The sequence below is a fragment of the Podarcis erhardii genome (assembly GCF_964252035.2).
Source record: "Podarcis erhardii genome assembly, chromosome: 8".
NCBI classification, from domain to species: domain Eukaryota; kingdom Metazoa; phylum Chordata; class Lepidosauria; order Squamata; family Lacertidae; genus Podarcis; species Podarcis erhardii.
In genome coordinates this window covers 54,065,354-54,086,882 of record NC_138499.1, presented here as the reverse complement: position 1 = coordinate 54,086,882, position 21,529 = coordinate 54,065,354, and the positions used below count along the sequence as shown (strand labels likewise).

At 41.4% G+C, this 21,529-nt stretch overlaps 1 protein-coding gene across 1 annotated transcript in view; it reads right to left on the bottom strand.

The window, feature by feature from the left end:
* The window catches only part of DOK6 (docking protein 6), a 174,618-nt gene extending 153,348 nt beyond the window's left edge, over window positions 1-21,270 (bottom strand). Inside the window, exon 1 of the mRNA XM_081875125.1 lies at window positions 20,717-21,270. Within this exon, the coding sequence (XP_081731251.1) occupies window positions 20,717-20,782 (66 nt within the window). The 5' untranslated portion in view covers window positions 20,783-21,270. The remainder of the gene's footprint in view (window positions 1-20,716) is intronic.
* Window positions 21,271-21,529: the final 259 nt, after the last annotated feature.

Here is a 21,529-nt window from a genome sequence, read left to right as displayed (position 1 = left end):
TGCAAACAAATGTATCTATGGAAGCAACATTTGATACACAGCTGTACAAAAATGAAATGATAAAATGCAAAGGGGGAGTTTAAAACAAAGTAACACAGAGAACTAAGTCTGAAGGTAACACCAATGAAAGCTAAGATACTATAATATTTTACAAAACCATACATTTGAGAGAATTATCAAGCTCAACCCGGTTCCTCTAAATATGAATAATCGTCAACCAACACATAATATAACATTTTGGAGGGGTGTTTTTTGTTTTTTTGTTTTGCTCCCAGAGTTGCTCTTTTAGCTAGAATATCTTTCCAGATACAGTAGTTCATTTCAGTCTGTAAGACAGAAATCCATTTTGGAGATACATTTCGATATACTAAAAAGCATTGACCTCAGTATACCCTGCAGCAGGAAGATACAATCACATTCCAGGAAGCTTCTCCCACCTTATCATCCTTCTAACTGTTAGAGTCCATTCTTCCTTCTAGGTTACATTAAGTAAATGTTAGGAACAGGAAAAAATTATCCCGTCTACACAATTTTGACAATAAGCAGCATTCCACTCTGACAGAATTATGGAATGAGTTACAGAATGCTGAATAATTTATATAAGCCTTGAAAGGAAGTCTTAACTTTCCAGTGCTTCCTTGTTTTCTCCAATAAAAGAAGAGGGAGACATACAAGAAATAAAATAAAAATCGACATATCACTAGATCTCACTTAGTAATGATAGGGTCTAATGCATTGGGTGAGTTTGCTCCAGAACAATCTGGTTTAATAAAAGCAGGTATACAGATGCACACCCAACTCTTCTAAAATCTGCTTTCTCTTTTAACTACAATATATTGTACTACATTCATCTTTCTTCCATGCATCTTAAATAAAAACCAGTACAGCAGCTAAAGGTGTATGCTTTGAACAATATTCATATTTGTGCAATATTCATATAAGCATTACTGAGAATTGATTCGAACTTCTTTAACTACTAAAAGCTCTATATAAAGGCAAAGTATTAACATTCTGCCTTTATCTTCCTTTACAACAATTCATGTCACATAAGAAAGCTAGCTCTAAATGCTGGCTCTGGTCAGTGTCAAAAACAGAGCAAGTCAGAACATTGATAGCACAGGAGCAACAGCAGAAACTTAAAGATGAAAACAAGATAAGTTTTAGAATTGTGTTTAAGCTCTGATCTAAGCAGTAATGAGCAAGCTTATAATAATAACAAAGAGTAATTTCCTCCCAGAAGCAAGTGTGAAATGCATATTCTCCCATTTCTATTTCAAACATCAAAGCTTCTGGGCACAAACTCTTACCCCTTCTTCATAAGCTGAAAAGGATAAAAACAAACACATGGAAAATTAAAGCAAAATGTAATAGTACTTTTTAAAAAACATATTTGCAAAAGCTGTGCATAATTGGACTGTGGTGATCTGAAGTGCTTAGGCTGGTCGAGCTCTGGTATTACATAGTTTAGGCTTTTGGAAGTTTCCTCATACCAAATCAGACCATTGGTACATCTGGATCAGTACTGTCTACAGAAGGGAGAGCTTGCTCATGGGTCATATATACCAAAACCTAAAATGTTTTACATGATCCTCACAGGCACCCTCTCCCTAGGTTGTTGGCAACAGACTCTCTCCCCCCTCCCCGCATTGACCAGACATTTATTGATGCATCTGCTGTGTACCCTGGATTTTTTGTCCCCCAACACTTCCACGAATTGCTTGATCCCTCTGATATTCTGTTTTTCCATGTGTGAGTAAACGTCCTACCGATGCCACTTCTTGCTGATGTACTATGGAGAGAAATGATCTCACATTGTCCAGGTAGTATTTACAGTAGGGTATTTTGTTGTTGTTTTTTACAAGGCAGTATGTAGACATTAATCAGCATTAAACATACTTTCAAAACTATAACCAAGACAGCTGTTGCAAATGGGTTACATGGAATTATAGTTGCATTAAACTGTATGAAGATGAAACATGCTAGACCCCCACTGGCCCTTGCTGAGGGAGTGGCTGTTAATGAGTGACATTTTTATCCGTTAAGCATTATAAAGTCATTGTGCTGTGTTTCTTGTAGCAGAATAATATCAAATTGCTCAAAATAGTTCACCAGCTGTTTATTATTCTGCTTTGAATACCAACCTGCTATGTTCCATGACATCAGGTTTAGCCCCAATTCCTTGACTGTCAATTGTTTCACCCATGTTTTGTTGTCCATGCTGTTGTATTTGGATCAACCTGGACTGTAACTTAGCTAGTTTGGTGAGAATGTCACTTTGCTCTTTATCTGGTAGGTTAATAAAATTACTCAGCAAATCCTCTTCTTCTGGGACTGTCCAGTCTGCTAAATCTGGAGGGAAATTTTTATTTGGAACTGCAGTAGATTGATTAGGCCTCTTGAATTTTCCTTGCACTATCTCTGGAGTTGCTGATAGTAATTCTTCCCACTGACTGATCTTCTTTGACAATAGGACAAATGTCAGCTTTAGTTGAGGTGACTTTGTTCCTCCTGTTCATCCTTTTGGATACAAACAAAGGAAGACTCCTTTCCTGGCTAAATGAGCCTTCTTTTTCATGATTATAGCTGGAATGATTATAACTCACTTGGGATTGTTTGTTTAATCAAAAAGGACACTCTGCACATGTGCAAACATCATTTACAGATGAGCTGAAGAACGTTTGAAGGCCTGAGCATTATAAGCTAAGGAAAAAAACACTTATTTCAAACAAAGTAATACCGAAGTTTAAGACAGCACTAAGCTTACATTAAAAGTTTGCTGTTATAATAATGACAAAAAAACCCCACAACAGTATTAATGCAACAGTTTTGAAGTGACCATGTGTTTCATTTGTCTAAGTCTAGTTTATCATAGATTCTCTCTCTCTCTCTCTCTCTCTCTCTCTCTCTCCGTGTGTGTGTGTGTGTGTGTGTGTGCATAAAGTATTACAACCAGGGTCACATTTCATGCTTAAATCAAGAGAAGAGTTAACAGAGAATTAACAGCTCTTTACTGTACAATTTTTGTCTAGAGGCGGTTTCCTATGATAGTGCAATGGCACATCTGCTTATATTTGGATCTCTGTATCCTGGCAACAGAAAAATACACCCTCCTCCTGCTTCCCCACTGAAGCTTGTTAGATTACAGAAGTCTGTAAAAGCATGGGATCTACAATTATTCCGCACTTCAGATTTCCCCCTTTTCTCAATAGTAATTAAATGTTCAAACACATCTGACTATTTTTATTTCAGTAGAAATGAAGTAATTCAGGCTCCTTTAAACCACTTTGTAAATTTCTGCTTTTGTATAACACGCATGGGGGAGGCAAGAACCAGCTCAGGTTTGCTACCCTGATGTTTTGTTGTATTTCAGCTTTTTAAAATGTTAACTGGAGCCATAAATATTAATATGCACATGGAAGCATGGAAGTACCACATTCTACAGCAATTGTGAGTTTGAATAAAACTCCACTAAACATAGAATTCAAAATAAGTGAATTTCCGTTGTCTGCCCTGAAGCTTGCATCAATTGTCGTGTTATTAAGTCCAGAGAATTAAGGCATACAACAATGAATGCAGGATTTTGCATTTGAATCAGCAACTAGGTCTGTTTTCTCATAGGTGCTGCCACTCAGTGGCAAAGGCTGCTTCTGGACCTATGCTACGCATACTTGGCTTTAACCATGGTTTGTTGACGAAGATAACATTCCATTTGCAGATGATCAAACAAAACTCATCTTGTGGTTGTTGTTTTTTAATACTAGTGCTGGCTTGTTGTTCTCCTGCCTCCTCTTCAAATCTGTCTGCTATACCAAAGTGCTTTGCAACAGACAAAAACTATCGAAGCGTCATCACATTTCTGGCTCTCTTGCCATAAGCCAGCAGCAAAAAATAAAAATAAAAAGGGAGGGGGAGAGAACATGAACACACTCACTCCTTCAAGACCTTCATCTACTTTCAGCAAACCCTGGACATCTCACTCACAATCCTAAACGTTCTCTTTGTTTACCATTTCCTTCCAATTCTTCCAAACAAAAATCCTTCCTGTTGTGGCCACTTTTTTCCAGTGCTAAAACCAGCACTAACATTTTTGTTGACAATAAGCAGAACAATGGTTTTAACAAAACTTAGGTTTTTCAGGAAAGGGTGTGGTTAGATTGTTGCAGAAAGTGAGTGGTTGGGTCCCATTTTTTGAACCATTTTGTGCATTTGTTGGTAGAGTCTGATTAGGACTGACAATAACCCAAGTATGCCTCGGAAGAGGTATAAAAAATGATTTCACAAGGTTCCTGCAGAAATAGGCAGTCATAGTGGAAAGCGTGTCAGCAAGGAGGTGAAGGAAAAGGAGCCTATTATCAAGTTTGGATGCCATGAAAACCACACAAGCAAAGATTCACAATTCAAAGTCCAACCTTGGTTGCAGACTGTGGTTTGCTGTCTGTGTTTCTGTGACAACTGTGGCATAATAAGTGTATGTTTAAATGGGACAGAAAAGGTATATGAATAACCACATGTGAAACTGGTTCTGTCTGCAAACACCCCCTGCTCTGTAGATCCTTATTTTTTCTGATTCCTTCTAAACACAGAGTAACCTGAAAAGGTAACAAAAACAACAGTATAATGTAAAACCCTCAAACAAAAATACTGCCTCTCTTGGGGCTTTTCAACTATTTCAGTCAGAAATATTTTCTAAGCACTGCATTTTGCAGTTCTGAGACGTTAGTAATTTGATGATCAAATTAGGTAAACACATGACATGCCTTTAATGAAAAGCAATGTTTCAAGAGTGCAAATAAGCCATTGAGCATCTCCATGTGTAAAATCTTTCAACAGAGCTTTCCAACAGGGTAGCAGTTGAAAAGTTCAAAGTCAAAGGAAGACTTTTCTTACTGAAAATCAGAGGTGCTTTTATTGTTTTAAAACAATTTAAGTTAAAAAACATTTCATCAATAGTGAAGACTCACTATTAATTGACTACATTCATTTAACTTAAACTTCCATTGATTTTCTTTTGATTAGCCAATGAAGTCCCAAAGAGTTGTATTACACCATGGAGAACTGTTCAAATAATTACCTTCAGCCAGAAGAAATAGTCATTAATTAGGGTCAGAATATATTAAAATATTATACAATATTGATTCATCTTTGCTTCCCAACTTTCTCTCACCTTTCTTAACAAAGGTGGTTGGGAGGTGGAGATAGAAAGTCTTATAATAAAAGAACACAAACAACAGAGTTCTCTACTATGATCAGTACTATTTAACCACAGTCCAGGGCAGTGTTAAGGAACTCCTTTCAACCCAAGGACAGCATTTCTGTGTCTGGCCAGGACACATGCATAAATAGCCAGAACAACAAATGTGCAGTATTCTAGTTGCTACACAACCACACTATCCTCCACCCAGGCAAGTGGGAAGCATGATCAAAAGTTCAATGATACATTACAGTCCTGGGGAAATACTTAAGGAGGGTGTGGAGCAGGGCTGGTGAGGAGTGTGGCCTGGGGAGAGTTCTGATTCTCCCCACACGTTAGTTTTAAATGTGGACTGATTAATTAAGCTTGACTTCTTTTTCACACAAAAATCCATGTAGAACGAATTCAATCATTGTTTCATCTACAGCTGCATTGGAATAGGACCTGCTTCAGAAATTATTTCTTCACTCAAACATTAACCTGATGGTTCATGTCAGTTGCATAGCACCTGCCCTGTAATTCAACTGTTATAGCCTTCCAGGCATGGAGGCTGCATCTTGGCTTATCTATATCCTTTTGTCAAGGGTGCATAGGACTGGGAGAAAAGCATGCAAAAGCATGCATAGGATTGGGAGAAAAGCATGCAAAAAGTGCCGGTGATGCAGTCACTATCAGCACAAGTGCTGCACAAGCATACTGGCCAAGTATGACGCCCTTTACAGTATCCTACAGGATAAATCCAAATAAGTCATGCACCAAGTAAACTGACTGAAATCAATCAACTTGACTAACTTAAGTCTATTGATTTCAGTGCATCTAAGTCTTAGTTGGACAGAACCCTAATAGTCTTTCAAGGCAGCTGTAACCAGTATGGTCAAAACAAGCCAGAAGTGGTCACATTTAAGATTCTAAATATAGACAGAGTTGTCCCATGTGCTAGGACTGAATCTAGCCTTGCTAGAAACCACACAAATAACAAGTTTCCACATGGCAGTTAAATTGTCAAGTAATTTATCAGATTGGGCTGATACAATTGGGCTCTTTTTCCTGTCTTGGGCTGAATCTACACCCAGGAAAAATGCTATAAAGTAGATTGTTATAAGAAAAGAAAAGAAACCCTTATGTAAAATCACATAGACAAAGTTTTTTTGCTCTACAGCACCATCTAGTGTTGTATCTTTACAATGGAGTTACAACGATATAACTGACAGAGTGTATAGCCTTTGACTCTAGAATCTAAATATCCACAGTATTCTTTACAAATCTCCTTGCAGTTTGCCATAACAAACAGACCAATAAGTTAATTTTTTTGAGATACACACACACACACACACACACACACACAACTTTATTTCTAGCTATAATTCTAGAATAATGCCTAGAAGGCAGGCAAACTATGCTAACAAAAGCTGCAATTTTGAATAAAACATGCAAGCATAATTAATGTTGACATATTGAAAGGGACATCTATTTAACACTGGTTAAATTATTTTCTTGCTTACAGATAACAAAAGAACAGATGTTGGAACAGTAAGATTGTCATAATGTGACATCGCTGGAATACTTTTGATATGCAAGAAGTTTCATGTGGCTGATGGGCAGCTCCAAAGGCATGACACTACAAGCCTTTATGCATAGACACTGCAACTCATTTGACTACACATCTGTAGCAATAAAGAGATCAGGACTCACTCATCCACCAAGACAGACAGAACATTTGCCCTAGGCATGGCTCCTGCAATGGATGCTCAGCAGTCAGTTGATGCGCCATTGTTCAGACAATGTTAAAAGATATTCTGACTGCTTGGCACCATATAAATCTTCAGCTACTTCCAAGTCGCACACGAGCAGCTTTAGCCATGCCCTTCTTTTGCCAGCAAATGTTCAGATTGCATCACTGTTTGCTTTTTATAAAATGACAGTGTTTGTGCATGCGTGTAAACACACACATGGTAGTCAATAATCGCTGGAGCTCCATGCAAAGCCATAAGAGAGGCAATTCTCAGGCTCCAGTGACTTGACCACAGACTCCTTAAAGGTAAAGGTACCCCTGCCCGTACGGGCCAGTCTTGCCAGACTCTAGGGTTGTGTGCTCATCTCACTCTATAGGCCGGGAGCCAGCGCTGTCCGCAGACACTTCCGGGTCACGTGGCCAGCCTGACAAGCTGCATCTGGCGAGCCAGCGCAGCACACAGAACGCCGTTTACCTTCCCGCTGGTAAGCGGTCCCTATTTATCTACTTGCACCTGGGGGTGCTTTCGAACTGCTAGGTTGGCAGGCGCTGGGACCGAACAACGGGAGTGCACCCCGCCGCGGGGATTCGAACCGCCGACCATGCGATCGGCAAGTCCTAGGCGCTGAGGTTTAATCCACAGCGCCACATGCGTCCCACAGACTCCTTAGATGCCTCCTAATATGCTTTTCTCAGAGTGCTCCCCACAGCTTCAAACACCATTCAGTAGAAAAAGCCAGTGGATGCAGACAAAGGTAGTGACCCTTTTACGGAACAGGAGGAGGGGCTTACATTTTGACTGCCTAACTCATAGACAAAGCTCTGCCAGTTGCTCCAAGATAATTACTGAGAGAACTTGCATTTTCTGCCTCAGCTCTAGGATCAGTGAATGCAATCTGAAACCAGCAACTTGGTCCTAATCCAAGGTCCTGGCCTTGCCTTACTTTCCCATTTGTTCCAAAGCCCCATATCTACAAATCACTATGTGGCTCGATCTTCGGTTTTCTCTTGGTGGTAGACATCACTATGTAGTACTCAGGATAGCAATTCCTGTATCCGATGAAGTGTACTGTAGTCTATGAAAGATTATAATAGGCTATAATAAACTTGTGGATTTTTTAAAAGATACTTTAAGACTTTTTGTTTTATTGTTGCAAGAAATGAAATTACCTTCATCTGGAATTTTACCTTTATCCTTAATTCAATCCATGAAACTGCTTCTGCTTAACACAAACATATCCAACCAGTTACATCAACTGGCTGTCTTGTGGGGTCTGCCGGAATGAGTTTCATCCACTTTCTGCATGTGGCGAAACAGCCACATTGTGAGCAACACAAACATTTTGAGTATGGATTGAGGGGGGTGTCTGTGGTAACTTTTGTTTTCAGGGTTTTGGGTTTTTTAAAGCATAAAGTGCTACACAATTGCACATCAAATGCAGTAGGGAAACTCCATAAAAGCTCTATGCAAAATAAATTAAGGAAAGAAAGTTGCAAGACCCAGAAGCCAAATGATTTGCATTTGCTCACTGTACTTATAACAATGTTGCTAAAAGTCTAAGCACACAGAATATCAGTCCTCTAGGTTTCATGGTAATGGGCAACACCACATTCAGCTACATAGCAATACAAGCAGCAATAACAAAGAGCAGACAATTTTGCGGGGCTGTAAACTCCACTCAGAGACACCTATGTCAGTATCTATTTCAATCTCTGCCCAAACACACCTTTCACCATCTGAGCAGGCACCTGCATGTTTAGCCACAGGTTTGAACAGCAAGGCATGATGTCAGTCCATGGATTGCACATTATTAGGTGCTTTCCCCATGATTGCTACTCTGACTGAACATTTAGATAACCCTAGAGGTATGTATACTCTAAAAACCCATCCAGGAATCCAAGCACCAAAGAAACCCAAATTGCTGCAAGCAGCCTCTAATCATAATTGCAAGTCAGCTTTGCTTTTTGAACATTCATGAGACTGTGTTTTTCTGCACAGATTTACAGCAACAGAAAACCACCCTGCAAGATCTCAAAATCCCAGAGATTTGGCAGGCCTTTACTAGGAACTGGGTCTGTGGTATGGTAGGCCCTGTCTTGTGGCACTCCTTGTCAATGGAGGAGTTGGTAGGAGTCATCCCTACTTGCTTTCAGACATCTCTAAAAACTGCATTATTCAAAAAGACTTTCTAAACCTGAAAGTATTTGACAACCAGCTTTTACCATTTTTACTCTAGTATCGTGTGCATATTTAAATAATAAAAAAATAAAAAAATCACACCCAGATCAACCATACAAAGCTGTGGTTAAGGAAACTCCCCAGTTAATCACATGATCCAAGCACACAAAACCATAGATGGATTATCCTCCAGATATTGCTCCTTTCATAATAGTTGCTGAAACATCCAGCATGACATAAGTTAAAGACCGGAGATTGTGCTGCATCTGATTTTCACTCCTGTCAATCAAGAACTCTTTACACTAACAGACAGCAGCCTGGAAGTCACTTCCACATATGCTCCAGGGGCATGGATGTAAATACCATGACCACATGGACAGGGTCAATCAGGCTTCTCTTCCTCACATAATCGGAACTCCGCCAGGAGGAAAATAAATTTATTCAACAACAAGCTGCTTTAAACATATGATTATAACCATAGAGAGTCTGCTCCGATACTGCTGGGAGCACATGCAAATACGCCTCAGTCAGCATTTTTTTTAAAAGAAAAAAATCAGCATGAAAAATAACAGCACTCAGATTTCAAAAGAATAGGCTATGATTTACTGACAAATGCCTTGGAATGTAATTACACTGCATATGGTGTATTAGTCTATGGTAAAACTAGGGACAACCTTTTCATTGGCAAAATGAGACTCCTTCACATGGTGCCTGCTATTCCACAACCAGCCAACAAATTGTAACTTTAAAACTTCCCCCCTAACGTTAAGCATCATTTGTCACTGCCGCAATGCCAAAGGCACTTTCATGACCATCCCACCCAGAATGCCTCTCTCTGAGGAAAGACTCTTTAGGTCTAGCCTACAGTGATGCAGAGAGGGATAAGACACAGGTGAAGCACCTCACTAGGTGTAGCTGCTACACTAAAGCAGCAGCAGCAAAAACTGAAGGAGGGGGCACTGCTGTCATCACGATGAAGAAATGAGAGATGTCGGTAGTAAGAGATACAAAGGAGTGGGGTGGCCCTTGGTAAAATCTAATTTACTGACCAATCACTGCCTTTTACTAGGCCTACAGGATTGTTGTATTTGTTTTAATAATTCTCCGTAAATGAAAGCAGGAGGAGGACTTACTCAAAACTCAGTGACATTTGCCTCTAGGGATAACACTTTCACTCAGCATGCCAATAAAAAGAAAAGTTGTGAGGCAGCTGGCATACAGAAGTAAATAATCAAATATTTCTTACTACTTTTAACTAACAGCTTGAAATTTTTTGTGTTCTTCTAGGGAACGATAGCTTCAATAATGCCCTGAATTTTTAGAGCTTCGTGTACAACAATCCAAGGAATCCAATCCCGGCAAAGGAATTTTAAATCTGAAAGCAAAGCTTACAACTCAGTAAATTTATGTAGCAGTAGGGGATGGAGGAGAAATTAGATTCGGTTCACATTTAAAGGTGCACCACCCTAGTTCACACTTACTGAAATACAGGCATTCTTCAAAATCCACACCTTCCCTAATTTTCAAGTGCCGTTCTCCAGCCAAGTAATGTGTACAAAAATGCATATATTGGGGTACAGTGTTCTTACAAATGCATATATTGATGAAGATATGAAACTGCATTTTTTGTATGTTAGGGAAAATTGCTATGCAAAGCTGAGTATATTGAGCAAAACTGCATACAAATATACGATTGCTAGGAAAAATCTGCACTAAAATCCTGCTGGGTTTTCTTGAGGACTTTAAAAAAAATGTATACTTACGTAGAAATGTGGAGAAATGAACTTAAGATTGGAAAAATGAGAGAAAGAAGACAAAACAGACAGATCCCCGCCAACCGCCGTAGGATTAATCAAACGTAAAACACATATACTCTTAAATCCTTCTGCGATTCCCATGACAAACCCTCCAAGTGTCCCTATTTTTCAGGGACATCCCTGATTTAGAGAAACTGTCCTGGTTTCTGATTTGATCCCAGAATGTCCCACTTTTCCTTAGGATGTCCCTATTTTCATTGGAGAAATGTTGTCGAGTATGGAGTTATCCAGAGCCATCTGAAGGCAATCCTGTATAGGGAAGTTGTTTTAATGTTTAATGTTTTATTATGTTTTTATATATGTTGGAAGCAGCCCAGAGTGCCTGGGGCAACCCAATAAGATGTGTGGGGTATAAATAATAAAATTATCATTATAGAATGGGATGTCCCTCTTTCCATTGGAGAAATGTTGGAGGGTGTGCTATGAATGCAACTTGATCCAGTAATCTGCTTCAGATATTTCTTTCAATTTTTATGGACCGCGCTTCTGGATTTCCTTTCATATGCTGGCTCCCAAAAGCATTAAAACAAAACACTTAATGCTAAGTGCATAAAAGGGACTTCCTTGTCCAGATAATCTTCCCCGTTCACTTCTATGAAAAAAATCTACCTAAAGAAAACAAACCTATGCAAGCAGCCATTGCTATCATAATTAGCATGGACTTCCACACATGCATAAGGCATCTGAGTGCATGTAACTCTTTGGAACAGGGCGTCTACCAACAAAGGCTAATATTTCAGAATATACTCTTGTATGTCCCTAAGGCAGATAGACATGTGAGCGGGTTTGCAATACAGTTGTACCTCCGTTTACATAACCCTCTGGTTATGTAAACTTCAGGATGTGCGTGTGGCAAACCCAGAAGTATTTTACCGGGTTTTGCTGCTTCTGTGTATGCGCAGAAGCAGTCCTCAGGTTGCGGAAACCTTGGGATCCGACCAGACCTCCGGAACGGATCCCATCTGCAAATGGAGGTACCACTGTACCCAATGTGAACCCACCAGGCTCCCTTCAGTTTGCATCCATTTCAGTTTGTATTTATAGCAATTGTTCATCGTATAACTGCTCTGAATTGTTGACAAATAGTATCAAGTTGTTCTTTAACTTTCCTTCTCCCTGTTGCTGGATAAGCCTATTTTCATAGAGTGTAGGATTAAAAATCCTCTGTCATTCCTGCTTTAGTTCTGCATGTTGGTAGAACTGATGGTAGGAGAAATGAACATTTGAAGTGGTACCTTGAAATTAATGTAATACTTTCAGTCTTAAATGCAGAGTTGGGTTTGAGTGGAAACATCTCCTTTAAGTAGAAGGCTTTTAATCCTGGAGAACAGGGGTCCTCAAATGTTACCCCAGGAATCACTTGAAAATTGCTGAAGGCCTTGATAGAACACTTAATATTTTTTTCTGACTGTTGTAGCAATTGCAATGCACTGCGCTATATGATGTATGAGTTTTAACTGTGTTTTTTTCAGACACACCACAGATCCATGGTATCCTTGAAGCAGAGGCTCCCACTGGCTGAAGGCAGGAAGAAGCATTTTTTGCTGTTTTTCTCTGCAACCTTTCTGACGGTCTTACAGAACTGCAGACTAAATTTGCAGGGAGTGCAAGGGTCTGCAGGGGGAAATGGCAAAAGTTACCTCTTCCACCACAGGAAGAAACACTTGCATCCAAACACGGAGTAAAGAATTCAACAAGCTGTAAACCAAGGAATACCTACCATCTTGTCTTATATCCAAAAGATAGGTTTGTCCCATTTTCTCCAGAAGTGAGATATTAAGACTTCTATTAGCATTCAGTGGTCCCCCCTAACTTGCTTTTCAGAAAGTTAACAATATTATTCCTTCAGTACTAGAACACTTTCACCCAAGTGATCATTTAACAGTCACTCCATGGGTTGCATTAGATCAGAAAACCTTTAATTTGATTCCCAGCCAAGGTTTACTCAACCATAAAGAAAGATGGAATATAACAAAAACACTGAAAGAATTTCTATAATGGATTGGCCACCTGCCTGAAAGAGAGCAAAAGCAGCTATGTTTTCTATGAGATTTATATTAAAACTTGCATGAACCTTTGTGGGACTACTTTCCTCATATCTGCTTCACACAGAAAATGTTGTCTGAACAAATGCATGGTATTAGAGGTAGAACTGTGTAGATTTGAGGATTGTTTATATAGATAAGCCATTCCTAAAATCATCTGAATGAAGTTCTGTATTCTTCAGCATTTGAAATGTGTTATGGAAATATAGGAAATTGCCTTATACAAAGTCCATTTAATTCAGTGTTGTCTGTACTGACAGCACTGGCTCTCCAAGGTTCAAGAGAGGAACCTTTCTCATTAGCCATTAATGCTGGTGATTGAACCTGGCACACAACTTACCCATCAAAGTATGTGCTCTACCACCAAACGTCCTTCTTGAATTATCAAGGCAAATAAACACCAAGTTTCCATATGGTGTATAATGACATGGCTTCCCAATGCATTCTGAAACATTTACTGCCAAACATACTTCTCTGTCTATAGTTGCACACAGTGCTGATCTTGGGTCCTAAGACTCAGGTTTCAGAGGGTTGTCTTCGAACCACCTGAATTAATGGCCTTTCCAGCACCTGGGGAGACTGAATCAGCTCCTTATTCCCAACAATTCCATTTTCTAACACATTCACACTCACACTGTGCTGGTCCAAGACATTTTGGAGTCTGAAGCGTCCAATTGTTCTACTCTGTTAGGGCTGACACTAGAAAAAGTCATGCTGAACTTGACACCAGTTCCTGCCTTCATCCACCCTTCCATCATGGTGCTCTATGGCAGGGCAAATCCTGCAAACACATATATCAGGTGAAGAGTGAGAACCATATTTAAGCTTTCCCTTCCTCTCATCATTTTTCACAGCACTGATTGCCGGTTATTACTGGCCATCTATTAGATCTTCAGAATTGCCTAGTGCTGCTTACTTTAAAAGAAAAACAGTTACATTCACATAATAATCACACTGGATGGTGGAGAGAGGAATATAATTTTTCCAGTGTTCTATGCCCTTTTAATATGTGGGGTTTTTTTGCAGGGGTGTATTTGGTTGTTGTTTTTGTTTTGATTATATATTTTGTGATTTTATATTTTGATTTTGTTCTGTGAACTTCCCAGAGACCTCCGGGTATAGACCGGTATATAAATACAATAAATAATAATACAGTGGTACCTCGGGTTACATACGCTTCAGGTTACACACTTCAGGTTACAGACTCCGCTAGCCCAGAAATAGTGCTTCAGGTTAAGAACTTTGCTTCAGGATGAGAACAGAAATCGTGCTCTGGCGGCGCGGCAGCAGCGGGAGGCCCCCATTAGCTAAAGTGGTGCTTCAGGTTAAGAACAGTTTCAGGTTAAGTACGAACCTCCGGAACGTATTAAGTACTTAACCCGAGGTACCACTGTAATAATGTTATGGCAGCTGTTTTGAAACTGTACTGGGGATGACATAATATCTCCTCAATAGAAGTGTTACCTAGGTGAAAGGTATCCAGACTGCCCAAAAAAATAAACAAATAAAAAAATAAGAATTATGCTTTGATGGACCCTGACAGTCATTGCATAGCTTTAACGTTTTCCAGTTCAAACATGTTGTTGCTTTCAGACATTACAAATTAGCCCTTCATTCAATTAGATCGTAACCGCCACTGGCAAAAATGTTCATTCACATTACAATGCCTCTTTGCCAATTTCTCTTCTACACCCATTAACATAAATGGTATAAATACATTCCAAGGTAGTTCAATCATTGTGTACAAAACCATTACTTTTATTGTTGATTGTATGGGCTTAAGCACCAAAGATACAGATTTCTCTGATTGGCCCACTGATTGACATCATTGCCACCTGTTAACAAAAGACTTTGGGGGTTGGCCTTTGCGCTTTTGGTTATGGCCTCCTTCACAGTTTGTGTGTTTGTGTCTGCATGCGCGTGCGTGCGCACACACACACACACACAACTACATATAGAGAATGGGATCTCAAAATTCCAACTTGCAACAGAAATCTCTGTACTCTTTCAAAAGCTTTACAAGTCCTAATACATCACTATTTTCCATCACATGAAAAAGGTAGTATCATGATGAGTAAAGAAATATTGAGCATACCCCAAATATTTCCTCTGTGCCAATGTCATATCTAGTTTCAATATAAAGCATTATCAGATTTATTTCCCTTATTGTATGAAGTATGAAAAATTCTTGCTTCCCAATAAGGTTTTCTGTGTTCCATTGTTCTACTGAACTAATGTCATCCTGTCCTGGCATCAAGCAGCAATAATACTAACCTTCTAAGGCCTGCTGAGATTTAGTGATTACTTCCCAAGACATTGTTTGACACTGCCATTCAGTTTAAAACATTATTTTGGGGGTGGTGTCTATCCAGCCAAAGAGCATGAGGGAACCTTTCTACCTTGATTTAAGCTGCTTAAAAACACACACATTCATGTCAGCTGTACCGCAATAGTCTGTAATTGGGATTCCAACAACCCCACTGTGTTCTCTCAGAATTAACAGCCCTGTCAAGATAGCGAAATGTTCCAAAGGTCAATTTATGATTATTCTTCCCTTAGCCTTGAACACCCTTTCTGCAAAGAAAAGCACAGCTTCCAGGGCAAAGATAATATATATTAGCACTGTGATAAGCTTCTAGCCACTTGTAGAATTTTAAATTTCACATGGCCTCTCTCTTATCTCTTTCGGAAGGGGAACACATTCATATAAATATATAAGACACAGTCCCTCGAGATAACAGTTTCAGCTTAAGCATGCAGTTTGCTGTCTGTTATATGTTCTCCTCATGTAGAGCAGGGAAATATTAAAAGTGGTTATATAAAAGAAATTGCTGCTTTGCTGGGCACACTGGAGCCAGGTTGTAAATTAAATCTTCTGATTGATCCTAAATCAGTACCCCCAAAATATAGAATTATTAAAAATGAACTAGCATTTTCAACATATTTCCACTGTGCCAATTCCTACCCTGGAGTAGGGATGGAAGCACTTTGAAGTCTGAAAGCCTGAATAATGCTGGTCTGTGTTGTAATAATGGACAAAGGTACCAGAAAGCCAGTTGCTAAAAGTCAACAACTGCACATAATGCTTAATATTGATGCAGAGAAGAATGAGTAACACCCACAACCACACACCAACTCAAGTTTTCTGATATCATCTGATTCCCTCAACATATTACCCCTGATTGAGAGTTCCTGACAGCCAGAGGAATTGACAAAAAGGTCCATAGTCATAGGTGGAGAAAGAAAAATATTCTTGATCACAACAGCTGATAACACAAAAATAACCAGATTAACTAATGAATATATCATTAAATGTTACTTTCACTCCAGTAAGGTTCTTTGCTTCTAGGGCAACTGTTTCCAAACCGTATATTCTTAATACTGTAAAACCCTTCTTGGTGCGTATTTAATTTAGCAAAGGCTGGTTGGATGTTCAACATTGATGGCACATCCAATGGTCATTTGACCCACATGATCAGCACTGCTGACAGGTGCTGTCCCAATGCTCTAGGACACATCCACAGTGGCAGATGAAACACTACTATACATTATCAACATTATATTATTTATTTAAGTATTAAGTCCATTTATCTATTGCATATTGTCCTCAAATCTCAAAGCCGTTTACCAGAAGGAAAATCAAATTGAAGTACATAGACGTACAACAATCACAATTTCAATTGAGCAAAATGCAGATACATAAATACACAATGTCCACATTCATAATCATAACCATAACCATATCTATACAACTAAGATCAGACAAAATTACTATGCAGAATGACACAAACACCAAACCAAAAGAATATTTCAACCCACATATACTCACTAAACATGTATATCCTTCCTGCAACAGATCACTGCCAAACATATAAGAACAGACTGTGCAGCACTAATAGGCCAATGAACCACAAAATACTTCCCTCCCACCTCTTACCTGGGACAGGTTCAGTTTGGGACCAGAGCAGGCCCTTTGTATAAGGGCTTTAAAACTCCTACCATCAAATAACTCTCAACAACATGATTGTACCTCACATGGTACTGAACAAAACCCACGTACAAATGTGGACCATTTCACTTCCATGACAGTACAGCAGACAACACATAGTGGTACCCTAAATGTATTGAGCAGCAGTTGTGACTTGCATTTCCCTTTCTGTATAGGAGTACTTGTACCTCAGAAAAAATAGTGACTGCATTTCCTATTCACATGTTCCTCATTTGGCGAAAAGAAGCTGAATTTGCTACACGCAAGTCTGTGCAGTTATGTTTCCAGAAGATAAATAAATTAAGAGGCTTACAGTAACACCATGGACTTTACCTGTAGCGGAAACTGGATGTGTAAGAACAGAAGAAACAGTAGCATGGGAGTCTTTAGTGTAGGAAGAGTATGGAATGTAGCAAGGAACTTATTTATTAGGAACATCTGTGAATACCATGTAGCCATGAGTTGGTATATATATTATAACCTTATATATTATAACTGGGCTGATTAGTGATGCCATTTGTATTTGAAAACTACAATTCTACATGTTTTACAAGGTTTTAAGTAGAAAAGTCTCATTCAGATTGTGTGTGTGTGTTGTAGTGAAGGACACCTGCGGAGAGAGCCTATCTAGAATAGTGTCCCAAAAACACATTCCTTCCAGTACAAAGCTAACAGAAAAGGATGTCATCATAAAACAGCCAAGCCAACTCAAATGGCAGTCATTCAGCAAAAGACTAAGAAAAACAGTTGGATGCAAAAGTGAATTTTCCTTTCAAGATTAATCGCCTTTGACCATTATAAACCACCTTCAAAATCAAAACCAGTATGCTGGAGAGGGTGCACCTCCACAGGCACATACCTCCACATGTGGTGGGAGTGCCCCAAAATCCAACTATTCTGGATAACAGCCATACGAGAAATATATAAAATAACTAAGCAAGTATTAGAAATCACCCCAGAATTGGCCCTACTAAATATCTTCCAAGACAATAATGCCCATTTACACCACAAAGAACTCATAACCCACCTACTTTCAGCTTCCAGAAACACCATAACCAGACACTGGAGAGACCTGTCAGGAGTAAGCATGGACCAATGGTACCAAATAGTATGGGAAACAGCCTTACTAGAAAAATTAACCAATAAACTGAAACTGATATGGGAACAAACAAAAGAAGACACCTTCACCCCAGTATGGCTCCCCTTTATCACATACACAGCCCAGCAAGACTGACAAAAATCCACCAACAGCATACAAATCAATATGGCTAACTTGATCCAAAACACCCACCCACCCCACTCGCACATGAAAACAAAGATCACCACAGCCAATCACAAACAAACAACCACACCTTAGGCCAACCCCAACCTCTCGCACCACCAAAGGAACACTAGTGAATAGCAGAGAACCTGCACAAGCGACACTGGCACAAAACCCCACATATATTAAGTAAAATAGAAACATTGCCATCCGTCCCCACCCCCACTCACCTTCCCCCCCTTTTTCTTCCTAATGTCTCAACAAATGAAACTGATCTGTAAAAAATGTTACTTGGAGAGAGAAAAGAGAGAGAGATTGCACATACTTTTGTAAACCAAGAAAACCTTCAATAAAAATACTTTTTTTAAAAAAAATATCAAAACCAGTAAGCTTAGTGAGCAGGAGGTGGCAATTGTTTATCAAGACTTGTTTATTAAAGTGTGTTATATTCTTCCCCATCAGATAAAAGGAGGGAAGAAGAAGCAAAGAACACAGATAAAATAAATAGGAGACGTCATTTGGGTGTTAGTACATAAGAAGACCTTCGCTGAATCAGACCAAGGCCCATCTACTCCAGCAGCCATTTCCCACAATGGTCAATCGGCTAGGCTTGCAAGACATGAGGGCAAGAGACTTGTCTAACTATTGTTCCCCAAGATTGACAAACAGAGCACTGTACGACTGATCCTGGTAGCAGCATATAACCATAATGACTAGCAGTGTTTCATAGTACAGCTCTCCACTCATAGCCTTAGTGACCACTAAGATGTCAGACAGATGTTTACATGACTTCCAAAGCAAGCAGCTTTCCAGGTATCACAATATTTCCTTGGTTTTAATTGTACTCTGTTGTTTTCCTTTTGGCACAGGCTAATATCCTAATCGCATGGCTCAGGACTGGTTCTGTCCATGGTATCGTATCAAATCTCAGTGTATTGCTCTCAAACTATAAGTCTAATTAAACTTTAAATCAGAGGTTCATTGCACGGTTTCCACATTTGCCTTCAAGCTGGTCAATACTCCTTTTTCTTCCTAACAAATTTCTAAAGAGGTTCTTACTTTAGAGCAAAACCAGACAGTTATCATTACTACTTTTTGGAACTGTCATAGTATCTGCCAGCTCCTAGGCAAGAAGTAACATTTCTAAAGCATGTGTGAATGTTGAAAGTTAGGCAAGTACTTCTACCAATAATTATCTCAACCTTCTCATACACCTTTCCAGGTGATTCCAACCTTTTGTCTGAAGCCAACCTTGCCTCCAAAAAACTCTGAGATCGGTCAGTTGTCTAGTCACAGGGGACAGCAGCATCCATCACTGTGCCAACTCTCCTGTCCATCTGCTCAATGTACCATTATCCTTTTGCCTAGTCTAGCTAAGTCTGTATCCTCTCCACCGATACTAAATCAAGCATACAACTCAAAAGATGTTTTCTACCTACCATCATCACCTGTGTGCCACTCTACTCAGCAGCTACTTTTGCCTATTTTGTCTAACCTTTCCTCCTACTTCTAGGCCGCTAGGAGCTATTTTGAAACCTGTAGACTTTTCAAAGCTTTTCTTCTGACAGAGTGCCTTCGAACACACCTTTCAACGCAATGCATCCAACACGCACTATACAACAGGCACAAAGTTAACACAGTGCCGGGAGCTTCGACACAGCCACAATTTCATCCTGTTATAGATTTCAGCTGAATCGGAAAGAAGGTGAGCCAGGGCTTGGGGGAAATGCTTAAAGGGAACGATGCCCTCCTCCCCTGTTTGCGGGAAAGGCAGCCACGCCACAGCAGGGGTAGGGGAGTGGGGTGTGATTAACAGCACAATCCTCCACATGTCGACTCAGATCCAAGTCTCGCTGTGCTCAGTGTGACTTACTCCTTAGTCGTTAGGCTTGCCGCCTATAAAGGTGGCGGAAACGAGTTTAACAGGTGATGGGTTTCCATTGTCTCTCCGCTTATGCGCGCAGGTACTCTTTCTAATACAGACGAGATGGGTTGCGGGCAGCGACAGCTATTCCCGATGGGCTTCTTCCCACTAAACAGGCTGCAACCCTATAAACACCCTCAACTGGGAGTCCTGCGCCTCTGAAATCTGCTGGATCTACTCCTGAGTAAACGCGGACAGGGATCGGGCCGCACCGCCCGGGAGCGCGATGATCGCCTCCCCCTCGGCAGGCAGGCAGGCAGGCAAGCGGGCAAGCGGGCAAACACGCACGGGAGGCAAACAATAGTCGAGAGCAGCAACAGCAGCTCCGTCCAAGCGCGCCTGCTGCTGCCAGCAGCCGAGGAGCCGCCGAGCCATCCCCGCCCACCCCCCCACCCGCCCGACCCCCCACGCCGCCTGCCAAAGCCCCGCCGCAGGGACGACAGCGGGCTGCTGGCTCGCAGCGCCGCCTTGACCAAGCGCCCCCCACCTCCAACTCCGCCGCCCCGGCGCTGACAGACAAGAGCGAGGGGAAAAGGGGGGAACAAAGCAAGCGCGCGCCAGGCGCCAGGCGCCACTCACCCCGAGCTTCCTGCTGCGGATTTTCACATAGCCTTGCTTGACTATGTCGTTAAAGTTGGAGGCCATGGCCGGGGCCAGCCGGCTGCGGCGTCCCAGCTCCGCGCGCGGGGTCGTCTCTCTAGCCGCCGCCGCCGCCGCCTCCTCCTCCTCTTCTCTCCAGCTGCTGCTGCTGCTGCTGCTGCGAAGCGCCTTTGGCCGCCGGCTCGCGAGGAGCCTCTGACATCCAGGCGGCCCGGGCGGCCGAGCGGCTCCTTTTGCGCGTGCCGGGCACGCCGTGGCCCAGCGCAGCCCGCCCCCTCCCTCCCTCCTGCGGGGCGCCACGCGCAGCCCGAGAACGGCCGGGAGCGGAGGAGCGGGCGGCTCTTTCCAGCCAAGCGCGAGCAGACGGGGAGAGGCTCTTGTCGCGCCGTTGCCTGCAGCAGCCAGGGGAAGAGGACTGCTGCTGCTGCTGCTGCTGCTTCCCCGGCTCTTCCGCCAGCGCTCTCCCCCTCCCCGGCTATTGCTTCTCTGCCGGCACCCGGAGGCTGTGGAGCTGCTCGCGCCGCCGCGCCATCCCCCCTTACAGCGCGAGCGGGGAGAGGGAGAGGGAGAGGGAGGGGTTCCCGCGCTCCCTCCCTCTTGCTCCCGCCTCACACCTCAGCTCCCCAACAACGCCAGACGAGGCGGGCGAGCAGGGGAAATGTCCGCCGCTCCCATTCCCACGCTCGCTTTCTTCCCTGGCACGCCAGCTAGCTAGCTAGCTAGCCAGCCTCCTCTTTTTTCGACGCCAAGGCTGGGCTCCTCCTGAGGTGCCTTGTCCTCCCCTTCCCCCCG